Raw genomic sequence first — 15,683 nt, forward strand, 5'->3', positions numbered from 1 at the left:
CAGTGTGGGAGGGGGAATGATACTCTCTTCTCTATTGGCCTGTCACTCACACTGAGTTTTCATTTAGAAAATAGATCTCTAGTGCACCTTAATTACATTTTACCCCTTTGGACAGACACACACGCACGCTTTACTGGAATATAGTGTGTGTGTGCATGCGCGTGTTTAGCCTTAAGACGCAGGGCACTAATTAAACCCTCATCTCTCCCAGTAATTAAGAGTTGGTTAAAACACAGTGGAGTGTTTTCACTACACATAATTACTAATTATATAAATAAAGAAACTTCCTCACATCCCATCTTTATTAAAGCTCACTGATCAGTGAGGAGATGAGGATAAGCTGCTATTCTGTCATCATTCATATTTATAGAATAATAAACCCTAGCAGAGGGATTATGAAAATCATCTGTGTCTATAAACACACTTCATAGGGTGATATTTTGGATCCTCCGTTTGATTTGAATCTCTTCTGACGATTATTGCAGTAATACGAATACCGAAACAGGACTCGGTAATAAGGATAACCTGCCGGGCCAAAGCCACTGTGAGAGTCTCAGGTTGGAGCGGTGTCACGTCACTATATATTAGATTTGTTAATCATATCAAGATTAATGCTTTTATTCAGCATGGGGGCATTAAATTATTCAAAGGTGACAGTAAAAACATTTATAATGTTAGAAGAGGTTTATATTTAAAATATTTGCTGTTCTTTTTAACTTTCTATTCATCAAAGAATCTTGAAAATAAAAAATAAAATCACGCATCAGTTTTCACAAAAATATTAAGCAGCGAAACTGTTTTCAACATTGATAATAAGAAATTTTTCTTGACACTGAAGATTGGAGAAATGGCCACTGAAAATTCAACTTTGACATCACAGCAATAAATTGCATTCTAAAATATATTCAAATGGAAAATAATAACAAATTGTAATAATTTCACAATATTTCTATTTTTACTGTATTTTTGATCAAATAAATGCAGCCTTGATCAGCAAAGAGACTTCTTTCAAAAACAAAGTCCCCCAGTGGTGAAAAGCAAGGTTTTAATGTTGTTTATATGTGGTGTTTTTAATATGCTTTAAGACAAACCATGTGCAAATTCATAAGTCAACACCATTGCTGAGTATTTTCTCCTTAAAGGGACAATATGTAGCTTTTTAGGTATTTTATTATCTAAAATCAATATTTTTATTCAAAAATATGCCCTCAATGGTGTACAAATACCTATGCCAATGATCAGACTAATCCTCGTAAACGAAGAATTTATTATCTTTATATACATGGGACGGGTAGGTCCACGGAGGCTTCCATGTAGTTCCTCCATCTTGAAAAACTATAACAGCAGAGAGGGACAAAAAGTACTAGGCCAACGCGTTTCCACAACGCGTTTCGTTCAGAGCCAGCGTCACGTGACTGAAGTCAGCAGAAGCGGAGGAGCAGAGCAGAGAGAGGTGCTTGTCACTGCCGCGGCAAGTTTAAAAGGATGCACACTGCACGGTTATTTATACACCGTTCATTCATACATACATATGAGTCACAGGATAAGGAGTCCTCGTCGTCGAAAAAGTCCAAAATAGACCGTAAAAGGAAACGTGACCGGAGATTACAAAAACAAGGGTTAATGTCGGGATAGCTAATGCAGGAGAAAGCTTTCAAAAGAGATGCTGAAGTTGCCTGCTTTCTTCTCGACAGGTAAGTCAATGTTACGGTCTTAATTACAAGCTTATTTTTCATTGCTTTGTTGTGAACTTTATTATATAGACAGTAGAACATTTATAGTTATATCTATTTATCTATTCTATTCATAGTAAGTTAAACAGGCTCTTTGATGAATATCAGCTATTGAGTAAAGGAACGTTAGAGAAGGCACGGATGATGATGATATCTAACAATGCACGTACTTCAAAAATATAACGAATAAAGGCGGCATTACTACTAACTACCATAGTTAAGGTTTTTCACAGTCAGTAATTTATACTGTAACATTCTTTTTTTCGTTGATTCAAGTTTCAGTTTGTTTTAAATAACAAACCTGTTCACCCGAAGGAAAACTCGAAGTGCTATTATAAGACATCCTGTCATAGCTTTTTGGTACATAACGGCAACCGTAGATGCAACGCGCATTTGGAAAAGTGAGGCGCTGGAGAGCATTATTCGTTTGAATGCAAAATACAGTTTCACCACTAGATGGGAGAAATTCCCACTTAGTGTCCCTTTAAAACTGCAGTGAAAAAAAGACGCGGTTTGAAATCGCTGGTGTTTTTTATGTCACAAACTATGTTGTAACCAATCACGTCAACAAATGGATCTCTGAGCTAGAGCGAGAGGTGGGGCTAATTTGCATATTCATAGAACCGCGTATACAAAATGAGCCAAGGTTGTAGAGTTACATTCAAGCTATTTTAAGGCATGACAGGTTTTTTCTTTTCTTTTCAAGAAAAAAACTTTTAAATACTGTTATGTAATTTTGGTGATCAAAGATGAGTTTTAAGGGATAAAATGATTGACTACAGGGGGACTTTAAGAAAATTGTACCAACCCCAAACGTTTGAACGGTAGTGTATATCTAAAAGGAAGAGTCAAATAGCTGGTTAACAGTTTTTGATGAAGTCTCAAGACTGGCCTGTGATATTATTGGCAGCATCAGTAAGAATGGGTTTAAAAATACAAACCAATCAGTATCGTTTTGCAATGAATGGAATCATTTTTCCATTTTTGCAAATAAAATGTATCTTTCTGGTACTAGTTAAATGTTACAAATATACAGTAAATAAAATATTGTTTTGTGATGGGGTCAGCTGAAAATTTTAAAGTAAAAATTGAGCCTGACAAGGACAACAATATAAATATATTGGATATACTTTGAGTCTAGTATATCAGTTAACTTACAAAGCATTTCCAAACAATAGGCAGCAAAATGTTAAATCTAAAGGCCTGTTCACACCGGGACGAATTTTGCGTGCGATATTCGCCGACGTTTAACACCTCGTGACTAAACAAAGGGCACCAATGTGAGTGTGCACACCGACGCGAAAAACGCCACGCGTAAAAGCGTCATTTTTTTAAAAACGCCTCGGGTTCGTTTTTTTTGGTTTGACGCGCCGCGTCAAAAACTATCCGACCAATGAGATTGCCGCTTTTGCTCACTTGTCTGGAGCTTCTGAAGTTACAATAAAACACAACTTGGGGGCGCTCAAACACAAAACGGTCTTGCCGAGCACACATACGTAACGGCGAAGAAGATATATGCCGAGTAGCGTCTAAACACTGCCGGGAAGAAAGACGAGGAAGATGCAAGGCAATATGAATGTAGAGCTGCTGGTCTCGTTGGTGTTGGAACATAAAGAACTGTGACAAACGCGACAGCGACTACAAAAATCTTGATAAAAGAGAACTGTTATGGAGTGGTATTAAGCGCCATCTAATGTCAGGGAATGAATTTGCATGTTCACTCAGCTCATCGTCAGCGAAAATCGCTTGGGTGTGAACACAAAAAACGCGCTGAAAAACGCTGGCGAATAACGCGCGCCGATATTCGTCACGGTGTGTACGGGCCTTAAGGCAGCACTGTATGTAGCATTCATGGAGAATGCAATCCCAGAACATGGCGAATTTAGAAAAACTAAATTCATCTAAGATATTGGAAAGAGTCCAAGGAAATGTTGAAATCTTTTATTCGGGAATGCTAGGACATTCTTCTACTTAAAAATGCAAGATTTCAGCCAACAGTTGTGTGTGCCATGTATTTTTTCGTTTATCATAGCATCAAGTTCACGTTGTGGGTGTTTGGAAACCTCTTCATTTCATAGTGTGGGAATTCATACAAAGCCTTTTCTAGAGTGGAAAGAGAGAGTTTCTTGTGCAGCACACAGGATGTTAGTGGGAGGTACTCACGTTGGCCCCAGCGTCCTGTACGAGGATTCAGGTAGTTGGGGTAAAGCCCATTGGGTCTGTCCATCTTAGCCAGCAGCTTCCGTATGTGCATCACCTAAACCAGAGCATAGTTCACAACAGGACACAAACACAAGGGCTGAATAGTTAAACAACACTCAAAGCCAGTCGTACCTTCTGATAGTAGGCAGGGTTTCCTGTCAGATATGTCAGGTGCACAAACTCCATGTGCAGCGTCCCAAACTCTGCTAGAATGCTGCTTCCAGCAGACGCCCAGCCCCAGTTACGACCCACTCCACTGAAAAAGGCAGAAGGCAAAACCCATGACATTTACATACAGCAAGTTCCTTACTAGCCTGAAGCAAACATCCACCTTTATACCTTTACAGCGTGTAGACAATGAAGAATTACGGTGAGCTAATTTGAGTCAACTGCTTCATTCCTGCTTTAAACTAATTCACTGCCGCCCATCACTCCTCTGTCAAGACCAATATCCTGTGTTCTACTTGTACTTCTCATTTCCATTTAGAATGTATCCACACCATTCACTTAGACTGTGCGTGTGTGTAGACTGTGAAAGGATGCTCTATATGAATGGGGATTAATAAAACACAGCGTTGTTCTTTCCCTCAGGATTAAAAACACCCAAAGCGCAGTGGTTTTTGTCTGTTCCTGAGCAATTTCTTCTAAACACCCAATTAATTCACAAAAACCGTGTCAGGCAGGATTTGACCTCCCTCCCTCCTCAAACGCACACAGAAAGAAAAAAACCTTAATGTACATTCACAATGCGCTCTACGGATTTAATTTAGCAATTTTCATTTCATTCTAATGAAATTATGTGGAAAGTCGAGTTAAACAGGAAGAAAGCCACAGGGACTTTCACAGACATAAAAGGTCTGACAGCTTTCCATTATGTGGCAGTCACCATCAGGACAATGAGTGGAGGCAGCATGGGAAAAAAATGAGGCAGCATCAAAGAGAGCAAAAAAAAAAAAAAAAGGGGGAGAGAAAGGATGTCGGAGTGAAAGGCAAGGTGTGTATGGAACATACCTCTTCAAATTGACCATGGCCCAGGGGATGCCTGTTGGGGTGTTGAAGGCAGGAAGCAGCTTTTCTGCCAGCTGGACAGCTTTCATCTTAAAAACCTGAAAGAGTCAGAGAGGAGAAATAAATTATCAACCACAAGGGAGACAAAGCACACAGGTGGACAGAAAGAGTCATTGTCAAGTCAGCTCTAGGCGAGATATATAATTATAAAAAAAACTCTGTGGGTGAATCACACAAAAATGGGTCAGGGTCTTTTTTCTTTTGATTCCGGGGTGAAATAAACAATTATTTTTACACAATTCCATAATGAAAATGTAGCTTATTCAGGAACATTAAGATTCTTTGACCTTTATTTTTTTATGACAATTAAACAAAGAATTATCTTTATCATAATATTTTGACTATGTAATTCCAATTATTCTCAAAAGTGATTATAAATCCTGCTAAATAAAAATTTAATTAAATTCAGTAGACAAATACTTCCATACCTACATACCCTACTACATATAATTTACAATTTAAATAATAATATACATATACAATTTAAATAATGTGCACTACTGTTCATAAGTTGTAAGATTAAGATTTTTTTTAAATATATATATATACTTTTCAGCAAGGATGCATTAAATTGTTTAGAAAAATTGACCGTAAAATACTCTACATTTTTTTTTTAGTTTTTAAGTAATAATGAACAAAATGTAGAAAACAGTTATATTTCACAATATTACAGTATTTACTTCATTTTTGATCAAGTACATACAGCCCTGATGAGCAGAACAGACTTCTTTCAAAAACATTAAAAAGTCTTACCAACCCCAAACTATTGAACAGTTATGTATATGAACATGTATATGACACAAATTAACAATGAAAAAAAAAAAAAGAAAAAAAAAGATTGACTCTGAAACAGGCTTCGTTTTCTTTTATTAAAACAATATTCTTATTTTTTTAGGTGACCAAGACATGGTTTGTTGATTGGTTTTGTGAGATTTAGGTGACCAAGACATGGTTTGTTGATTGGTTTTGTGAGATTCACAGCGTAGACAACTAACGCCAAAGACTCTGGCTGTAGGGACAAAATCTGTCCTCAAGCTCAACAGATGGGAACCGAATATACTGCCTCATACAAAGAGAGAGAAAGAGGAGACCACACATTTGAGACAGAGTAAATACCCAATGAACACCACACCCGAAAGTGTTTACTCACTGACTGTCAGAGGGGAAATGATGCACAATGAGGCAGCATCAAAGAGAGCAAAAAAAAAAAAAAGGGGGGATAAAAAGAATGTAGGAGTGAAAGGCAAGGTGTGTATGGAACACCACACCTGAATGTGTTTACTCACTGACTGTCAGAGGGGAGATGATGCACTGGGGTTGTTTGCCCTTGTCATAAATTTCATAATTTGAGCTGATATAACCTTTGCGAAAAGCTGTTGTTTAACATCAACAACTACTGCTGCTGCAGATGGACACATTCAAAGCAATGAGTCCATTACAGGGGTAGTTCACCCAAAAATTAAAATTGTGTCATTAATTACTTGCCCTCATGTCGTTCCAAACACGTAAGACTTTCGTTCATCTTCGGAACACAAATGAAGATCTTTTTGATGAAATCTGAGAGCTTTCTGTCTCTCCGTTGACAGCTACGCAACTAACACATTGACGCTTTAAAAAGTTCATAAAGAGATCGTAAAACTATTCCAATATGAATTGAGCATTTTAGTCCAGATTTTGTGAAGAGACACGATCACTTTACGTGATGAACATTGAATGTAGGCTTTTATTCACATATAAACATTGATCAGCGAACATAAAAAGAAGCTCAACCGAACCTTGCTTGACCCACGAGAACAAACCTCATCGATTCTTACAGAAGCACAAACGTGCTGCTTAACACGAGAATGAACCTCATTGGTTCTTGCATGTCAAGCGAACATGCTTGAGCTTCCGTTTACCACGACTGATGTGTGTTAATGAATGTTTATATGTGAATAAAAGCCTAAATTCGATCTGTTCATCATAAAAAATGATCGAGTCTCTTCAGAAAATGTAGACTAAACAGATCAATTAACATGGATTAGTTTTACGATCTTTCTTTCTTTCTTTCTTTCTTTCTTTCTCTCTTTCTTTCTCTCTTTCTTTCTCTTTTTCTTTCTCTCTTTCTTTCTTTCTTTCTCTCTTTCTTTCTCTCTTTCTTTCTTTCTTTCTTTCTTTCTTTCTTTCTTTCGCATAGACACAGAAAGAATGACTTCACCCTTCCAACAGCGCAGATATTATTTGAGGAGTTGGTCAAATGTGCACCAATCAATATTTAATTTTTCCCCAGCAGTGGCCATCATAATTTCAGCGAGACCGTCTGACTACAACTCAGCAATCCCACCAAGTGCTTTTGAGCAAAAATGGCAAGAAAATTTCTTGTGCTGATGACTCACAGGCAGACTTCTCCTGTGCGGTTGATCATGTTTTTAGGACGAAAGATAAAATGAAGTCGCAGTAGAGAAAAGACCTCTGGTTCTCAGACAAACTGCACAGCTGCCCGAGCCACTGCTGAGGTTTTTATTTCCAGCCTGTCTGAAGGATGTTTATGTGGAGTCTATTAAAATGCACTGCAATTCACTAGAATAGATGTGTGAGGAGTGTACACAGCCTTTCAGATATTTCTGACACACACACACACACACACACACACACACACACACACACACACACACACACACACACACAAGAAAACAAGATGACAGAAATACCACAATGCGGTGTTGTTTACCAAAGAAAACTTGCTAAATAAAACCATTTTTGAGAAAAACCAGGCTGGGGACAAAGTAAAAAAAAAGATTTTATTTCCACCTAGATTTTTTTAAGTGTTAAAAATAAGTCTTGTATGCTGAACAAAGCAGGTGCAAATGGTCACTCAGAGGATGGAGAAAATGAAGGAGAACAAGAAAATGGTGAGAGAGTAGAGAAACTGTGAGTAAGACAGAAGACAGAGAGAGAAGCTAATTTAGGCTGAATGAGTGCTTCCCTCAGGATTACTGGTTGGAGCGGTGTGTGTGTGTGTCTGTGTGTGTGTGTGTATAATTCCCAGAATGCAGATTCCAAAGCTGAAGCCTAATCTGGTTGATGCAGATCATAAGCGCCAGAGATGATCCTGTTATTACACATATGAGGATATGAGCATGGACATTCCCCATGATACTGCTTCTGTACACAAACACACACAAACACACACACACACACACACACACACACAAATACATACACTATGGCGCCCTCAGCCTAAAATGTTCCTTAAACGTCTAACGGAAGCATATAAAGAGATTATGGGGAACACATTGGAAATGGAGGGAACGAGTGTTTGTACAGTGGATTCCCCAGGGGTTCAGGGTTAAAGCTGGATTTCTGCCCTCACTCTTGCTCTGGGTCTCGGTGTGTTTGTGCATCTGCAGCCTTTTATGAAAAACCTTCTGCCTGGTGTTTATTCTATCCGTCGTCATGGCAGCACTATTGGGAGCTGCCAATCAAGGCAGACACAAACATCACCAATCTGACGCAAGCACAGCCAATCAGAGCATCAGCATCACAGCACCGGAGACGTCGTCTAATGCAGAAATTAGGCTGTTGTCTGTGAGAACGTTAATGCGCATTTAGTCAAAAGCTTCTTATCTCCTCAAAGCAAATAGCGACAGTACATTTCTACATTTACAATTCAAACACATTTTCAGCCTTTATTTAAAATGATTCCTCCTGGTTTATAAATAAACTGCATGGCTATAGAAGAGACAAATGTAAGAGATGCACAACAGAGTCTACAAAGAGAAACAGTCAGAATGCACAAGATGTCAAAAAGAGACAAACATCATTAAAGAAGCTCCTCTTGATTGAACTACATATTATGATGCCGCTTTCAGGAGATTCCTCAGACCCATTAATCACCAATGTAATGTTTACACAGCTGGATTTGTTGTGTCAATGAAGTCTCACATATTTCACCCCAAAACAAAAAGAAAATAGTGAATTATATCTGTCTATAAAGTTTTTTTTTGCGTTATTTAAGCATACTATTATTTATTACTTCTAGTAATTGAAAAAAAGTCTTCTCACTACAATAAATGACATTTAAATTGTGTACATTTGTAAAGTGAAATTGCATAGAATGTATTGGTAGTTTACTGTAATGTTTTTTTTTAATACAAATCACTGTCAAAATCAAAATTATCTGAACAGAATAATTTTCATTACAATATTACAGTACTGAAAAAGAATAAACAACTATTTCCCCAAAATCTCATTACCGTAATGCATTATAATGTTAACTTTTAAGCTTTTTTTACATTTCCATTATTATCAATGGTGATTCGCATTAGACTAATTACGGGGAAATTTTTGTTTGATGAATTTCTAAATCAGCATAAAAGCAGTATAACTATGCTCACTATGATGTATACAATTAAATACCTTCTTAAACATAAGTAACAGGAAAATGTTTCCCTATTACAGTAAAAAGATACTGGGGAAATGTACTTAAAGGAAAAGTTAACTTAAAGGTATACATAACCAATTAGCATTAAGCTTTGTATCAGTAGAAACCCGGTATTATTTTCGAATGACCGTTCTTTCCCTCCCTCATGTCCCCCTGAGATGAGAGATTTCTGTATTGTGTGTCTGGAAAAAAACCTCCAATGATGCAAAATCGTTATGAGGCGAGAGACTACAGCCAGTAGTAGGAGCTCGTTCCGCATGTTTTCAACCCGCCCATACGGGGTGGGATCTCACGATAAAACGGCGTCTTTTCAGTTGAGAGACAACTAGTAGCCTAGTTGTATAATTTCTTTCGATACTGCCCTCTATAACCGCTAGGCGTGGCTTGGGAGTGGCCTCATAGGGCAGTGAAGCAAGTGCATTCTGGGAGTTGTTGTCTTTCATCAACATGAGCCAAAAATACATTTTACGGCTTTTCTCAGTCTAGAAGGCACCAACTTCTAAAATAATTTCACATTTCTACTACATAAATAACCCAATTTAAATACACATTGATCTTTCCAGCGGTGAAATATCCCTTTAAAAATTAAAATTCTGTCATCATTTATTCACCCTCAAGTTGTTTCAAACCTGTATGAGTTTCTTTCTTCTGCTGAACACAAAAGAAGATATTTTGAAGAACGTCGGTAACTAAACAGTTAAATGAACCCCATTGACTTCCATAGGATTGTTTTTCCTAATTGTCTGGTTACCGACATTCTTCAAAATATCTTCTTTTGTGTTCAGCAGAAGAAAGAAATTCATACAGGTTTGAAACAACTTGAGGGTGAGTAAATGATGACAGAATTTATTTTTAGGTGAACTATTGCTTTAACTTTGATCAAAAACACAACGCAAAACCTCTTCGTGCTAAATTTATTTTTTCACCCTTGCTTTTGATTTTGGGATGAAATAACACCACTTTTTGAGAGATTGACCAATTATTTTGTCTCAGTTCTCAGCTGGCCCAGCATACAATGCGTCTCATTTCACATCAATGAGTGTGGCAAACAAAACCGCCGCTGGGATGTCAAAATAAACACTAACACCGGTGGTCTAGATGTACAAAGCCAAAAAATCTTTATATAACCACTTGTTCGGCACTCAATGATGTTAACTTTCTGGCAGTTTCCAGAGTGTTTTTGGATACATTCATCTACAGACCAATCCAGCTGCAAACCAGAGGCTCCTAGAAAACCAGATATGTTTATAAGGAAATGCCAGTCTAGAAGGCTCACTTATTTGTATTCCAAGAGGAGATTTGATAGGTGATGGCATGACCAAAGTCTGCAGCACATCAAACACACAGATGAGTAGTTGACAAACATCTTCTCATCCATCAAATTCCCTTCTTAAATCTCTGTCCTCATCTTGCCTCTGCTGGGCCCGGGGCTGCGGTTGTGTTCTGCCTTTGATGAGATCTGTGTTTGACAACAGAAGAGTCTGCTGCTCCCTAATGTGACACCGCATATTCTCCACTACTGTGAAGGATATACAACCACAGGACAGCGCATCAACATAGAGAGTGATGGGGAGGTGCGAGAGGGAGAAAGAAAGATAACTGCTGCATAATGCCTGGAGCAAACTCCATTTCCTCACACCATCTCTGCTGTAAAAAATGTGTAAATCAAGACAAAGAACCAATATTTGCCTGTGTTCTTCACTTACAGCCTATGATCCTATTTGGCTTGAAGAAATGCTAAGATAGAAAACCTCAGCACTGTGTTTAACGAAACCTGCTGAGTTAGTACAGAAATTGGGCTGTCAAACACACCGTAATTGAACCATCTCAGAAAGGCCTGGCAAAATGTCAGTATCTGCAGGAGCAAAAGGTGAAAAAATTATATTTGATTTTTGCACAAAAAACTGCATTTCATTTGTCTTTTAAAGATAAGAAGAAACACGCTGTCTAGATCCACTCGAAAATTACTCATAGACATGAGACCAGAAATAAGTCATCCAAAATTGCTAGCTTGCTGGTGAGTTACCTGGAAAAACTTATGAGGGTCTTAACCACAGAAGGGAAAAAGATCTATAAAAATACATATTCCAAGAAGCATTTAGAAAGAGTTATTCAAAAATGTTATTGAGCCAGCCACGGCAATATAAGCGATGATATTTTTTCTCCATTGCAGATGCGGGTTTATTAAACAGCATGTGGGTACATTTTTGCAAAATACTGCATTGCTTGTAACACGTTTCACAGCAGTTGAAATGTCCAAAGTGAAACGTGTAAAAGTGAAAAAAATCTTTATTAATCAGTAATCTGCCCAGTAATTGTATTTTTTGTTAAAAAATTATTTAAGTTGTTGGTGTTTTACTGCCTCTAGTATTCATTTCAGCTGGAAACTGCAGTGAATTCTATGCGTATGTATGTTTTGCAGAAAGAGTCATGTAAGTAAGTAAAGCTTATTTATATAACACCTTTCACAGACGTATTTCATGACAAGACATGCATTTCCAATGATCCTGGGTTGAAAATAACTATACTACTAACTACTTGTGAATGGCTGTCAATTAAAAAGAGTTTGGCATCATGGTACAGCATGTACCAACCTACTCTTCTCTGCCATCATGAAATAACACTGTCAAGAGATGCAGGGGTGAGAGGAGCTGAGGAACAAGGGAGGGGGACTGAGAAAGAGAGATGAAAGAAAATGATAAAATAAAAAACAACAGGATCAAAAGACAGTGAAAGAGAGGACAGAGGGACAGCAGAGTAAACATCATCCATCACTGCATAGGGGTTCTGCTAGAGCCGGCTGACAGGCTAAAGAGATAGAGATAGAGATGGAGAGATGGAGATGGAGATGGAGATGGAGATGGAGAGAGAGAGAGAGAGAGAGAGAGAGAGAGAGAGAGAGAGAGAGAGAGAGAGAGAGAGAGAGAGAGAGAGAGAGAGAGAGAGAGAGAGAGAGAGAGAGAGAGAGAGAGAGAGAGAGAGAGAGAGAGAGAGAGAGAGAGAGAAATGGAGGATGTGGTCTTGCACAGGAGAAATAACCTCCAGTTAATAAAGTACCGAATCCTCGTTTCTTCAGATCAAATACTCTTCTTGAGAAACACCAGCTGGACATCAGTCCAGTACACAACTCTCTTTACTCCTGACTCTCTTTCATTCCCTCTAACCTCAGCGGCTTTCTCCATCATGTCTGATCAAAAATCTCTTATTAAAGAGGCATGGCTTTTCAGTTTACGACACACTGCCTTCAGTCACTGCTTCTAGCATCTGCTCCATGCTGCCTACACCACACAGAGGACATATGAAGAGTTCAGATACAAAAGCCTCTAAGTGCCATCTGAAATTTTCTTCTAGAATGATAATTTTTATAAAACTTGTATATTTAAGTTAAGTAATTTAACTTAAATGACAATTAAAAGGTAAATTGCATTGCCATTTAAGTGAAATTATTTAACTTAAATATACGAGTTTTATAAAAATGATCATTCTAAAAATTTCAGATTGCACTTAGAGGCTTTTGCATCTGAACTCTTCATATATAGACACTCTGCCTGCACCAAGGCAATCTAGAGAATAATACCTAGAGAAAGTTATCATTAGCCCTCCAATAAATCTCAAAGTTAACTTCTTGGCTGTTGCATGATCCCCTGAAAGAAAGCAATTTTAAATCAGCCATCTTTGCTCATGGGTGCTTTTGAATGATCATCAACAGAGAAAGACGCTTTGGTTCCCATAATGCTAAAGATCTACCAAGAGAGTATGCACATCTTTACGAAAAAAGTGACTTAAAAACTAATTAATCCAGATTAAAGGTAGTTCTGGGTGATAGCAATAAGATGATAATTTTCATATTATGGCCGATAAATTACCAAGATTAAAATGCTATACTATTTTGTTTAATTACTAAATTAAGAATAAAACATAAAAAAAAAAATGTATAATTAAATATATATATATTATATATATTTATTGTGCATCTTTACAAAAAAAGTAACTCAAAAACTACTGTAAAGAAAGGACCAAACGTAAAGTCAAGTTAAAAACCCATCAAAACAAAACAAACTTAAATTGTATCTGTTCAGCACTGATTTTGTTTAAGCTATACCAACATTTCAGTATTTCTAATGCTTGCTTTGATTCTTATCTCTGTAAACGAAATCTCTGTACATCTCATTTATAAATGCACTGTTAATCCTGATTTAATGATTTAAGATTTAATGACTCTTCTCTCTGTGTTTGCCAGTGGCAGTACAAAAACTAGTCATTTTGACACTCTGACTCCAAAATTCGGCACTTGCTGTATTGCACGTCTATGACAGCACATATGAGGGAAACGGAGTGTTGAACATAATGACTGTGCTGAAACTGAGGCCCGACACCCAGGCATGTCCAAACACTGTAGTAACAGAACAAAAGGTCACTGGGGACAGAGAGGCAAGCAGGGGACAGACTGGAAGACTTTGTATGCAAGTGTGGCGAGTTTCACGTCCAGTATCTAAACTCATCTAATGAAGTGTGTGGAGTGGCAGTGAGGTCGTGCCGCATGGCTGCGGTTTAATTCCTTTGCATTTTCACCTTCAGACTAAAAGGAGGAGAACATTGTGATATGCAGTGGCAGAGATATGCTACCCAGTGATGGGGGAAAGAGAGAGAGTATTTGTGCTCTTCTCCATTAATGTCCATGGGCAGATAAGACAGAAGGGAAGCGTTAATTAACATGGGCTTGAGAGAGGGACATTTATTTCCCCTGAAAAAGCTGTTCATAGTTCTCTGATCCAACATCACTGCCCTTAGATGAACTCTCTGTCCAGAACTTTGGAGGCCTGTACACACTTCCATCATACAAAATAACTACAGAACGGAACAGCACAGACAGAGAAGAAACACACAAAAATCAATAAGTGATAACAATGTACCTCCTGTCCGGAGAGGTAGTATGCAGCCAGAAGCCCTCCAATGAAGCGGATGTTGACCTCAAAGACAGAGACTTCTGCATTCTGTAGAAACAGAGGGGAAAATAAGAGGGAGTAAGGGGTCACTTTTTCAGGGTCCTTGAATCAAAGTATTTTTCCCATAAGTATTTCAAAAAAAAATATTAAAGCTGATTCAATCTCTCAGTGAGACGGAAATGAATGCTGGAACATATAGTGTTTCAACCTATATTTAGAGAAAATTACCAAGCAGCAGCTTTTTTCATTCACACAAAGATCGCACCACACAAACACACACACACACACACACACACACACACACACACACACACACACACACACACGTCTAGTAACAAATAAAATTTCACCCAATGCAGAAAATAAATCAAAACACAGTGAAGTTCAATGGCATGGTTGTACAAACTCCCAAAATCCTGTTTTAGCCATCTCACAATCCCATAATCCACAGCACCTAAAAACAGCACCTGTTTTTGTATACTGCTTATGAAATACAAGCAGGTTTTCTTTTTCATAACATAACGCTTCTAAAGCATCTTATATTGACTAGGTTTTACACTAATTTGATAAGACAAGAACATGCTTTAACCAACCCTTTCACTTAGCATTCATTTAACATGTCTATTAATTTTGACAAAAGTGAACGTGCAACAGATTAATTCAGATATGACCGTTCCCTGACCAAGGTCCATTAATTCAGTTTTTGGTTTAACAGCTGCGATTAATGCTGATGGCAGACAGCCTCATCCATCACAAGAGAAGCAGAGAGAGAGAGAGAGAGACACATGCATTTCTTTCTTCTGTGGAACAATTTTTTTTTTATGTACATATAATGAAATTCAATGGGGTCCAATCATTGTATGATTTTCATTGATATACAAAAAACGTTGAAACCGTCTAGAACGACTTCATTTTTTTCCCTTTGTTTTTGGGTGAACTATTCATTTAAATGGACAACACTTTATAATAAGACCCAATTGATTTAAATAATTTAAACCTATTTCATAAATTCACAAATAATACATTAGGTATCATGAACTAACAATAAACAGTAAAAAAATGTTAGTAATAATATATTGTGAAATATTTTTAAAACAATTAATTTATGTGTTATATTATATTTTTAAAATGTAATTGTAAAAGCTGAATTTTCAGCATCATTACTTCAGTGTCACATGATCCTTCAGAAATCATTCTAATATACTGATTTGCTGCTCAAGAAACCTTTAATATTACTATCAATGTTGAAAATGGTTGTACTGCTTAATATCTTTGTACAACCTATGTTTCCCTTCCTCACCCATCTTTTGC

At 37.5% G+C, this 15,683-nt stretch overlaps 1 protein-coding gene across 2 annotated transcripts in view; it reads right to left on the bottom strand.

The window, feature by feature from the left end:
• man1a2 (mannosidase, alpha, class 1A, member 2) overlaps positions 1-15,683 on the bottom strand; it is an 83,125-nt gene that overhangs the window by 12,398 nt on the left and 55,044 nt on the right. For both annotated transcript variants that reach the window (XM_081368317.1, XM_081368316.1), the window contains exons 6-9: positions 14,340-14,420; positions 4,947-5,041; positions 4,068-4,191; positions 3,897-3,990 (exon numbers count right to left, since the gene is read on the bottom strand). In XM_081368317.1, coding sequence (XP_081224443.1) covers positions 3,897-3,990; positions 4,068-4,191; positions 4,947-5,041; positions 14,340-14,420 — 394 coding nt within the window. The remainder of the gene's footprint in view (positions 1-3,896; positions 3,991-4,067; positions 4,192-4,946; positions 5,042-14,339; positions 14,421-15,683) is intronic.

The sequence above is a fragment of the Scardinius erythrophthalmus genome (genome assembly GCF_964197995.2).
Source record: "Scardinius erythrophthalmus genome assembly, chromosome: 6".
NCBI lineage: Eukaryota > Metazoa > Chordata > Actinopteri > Cypriniformes > Leuciscidae > Scardinius > Scardinius erythrophthalmus.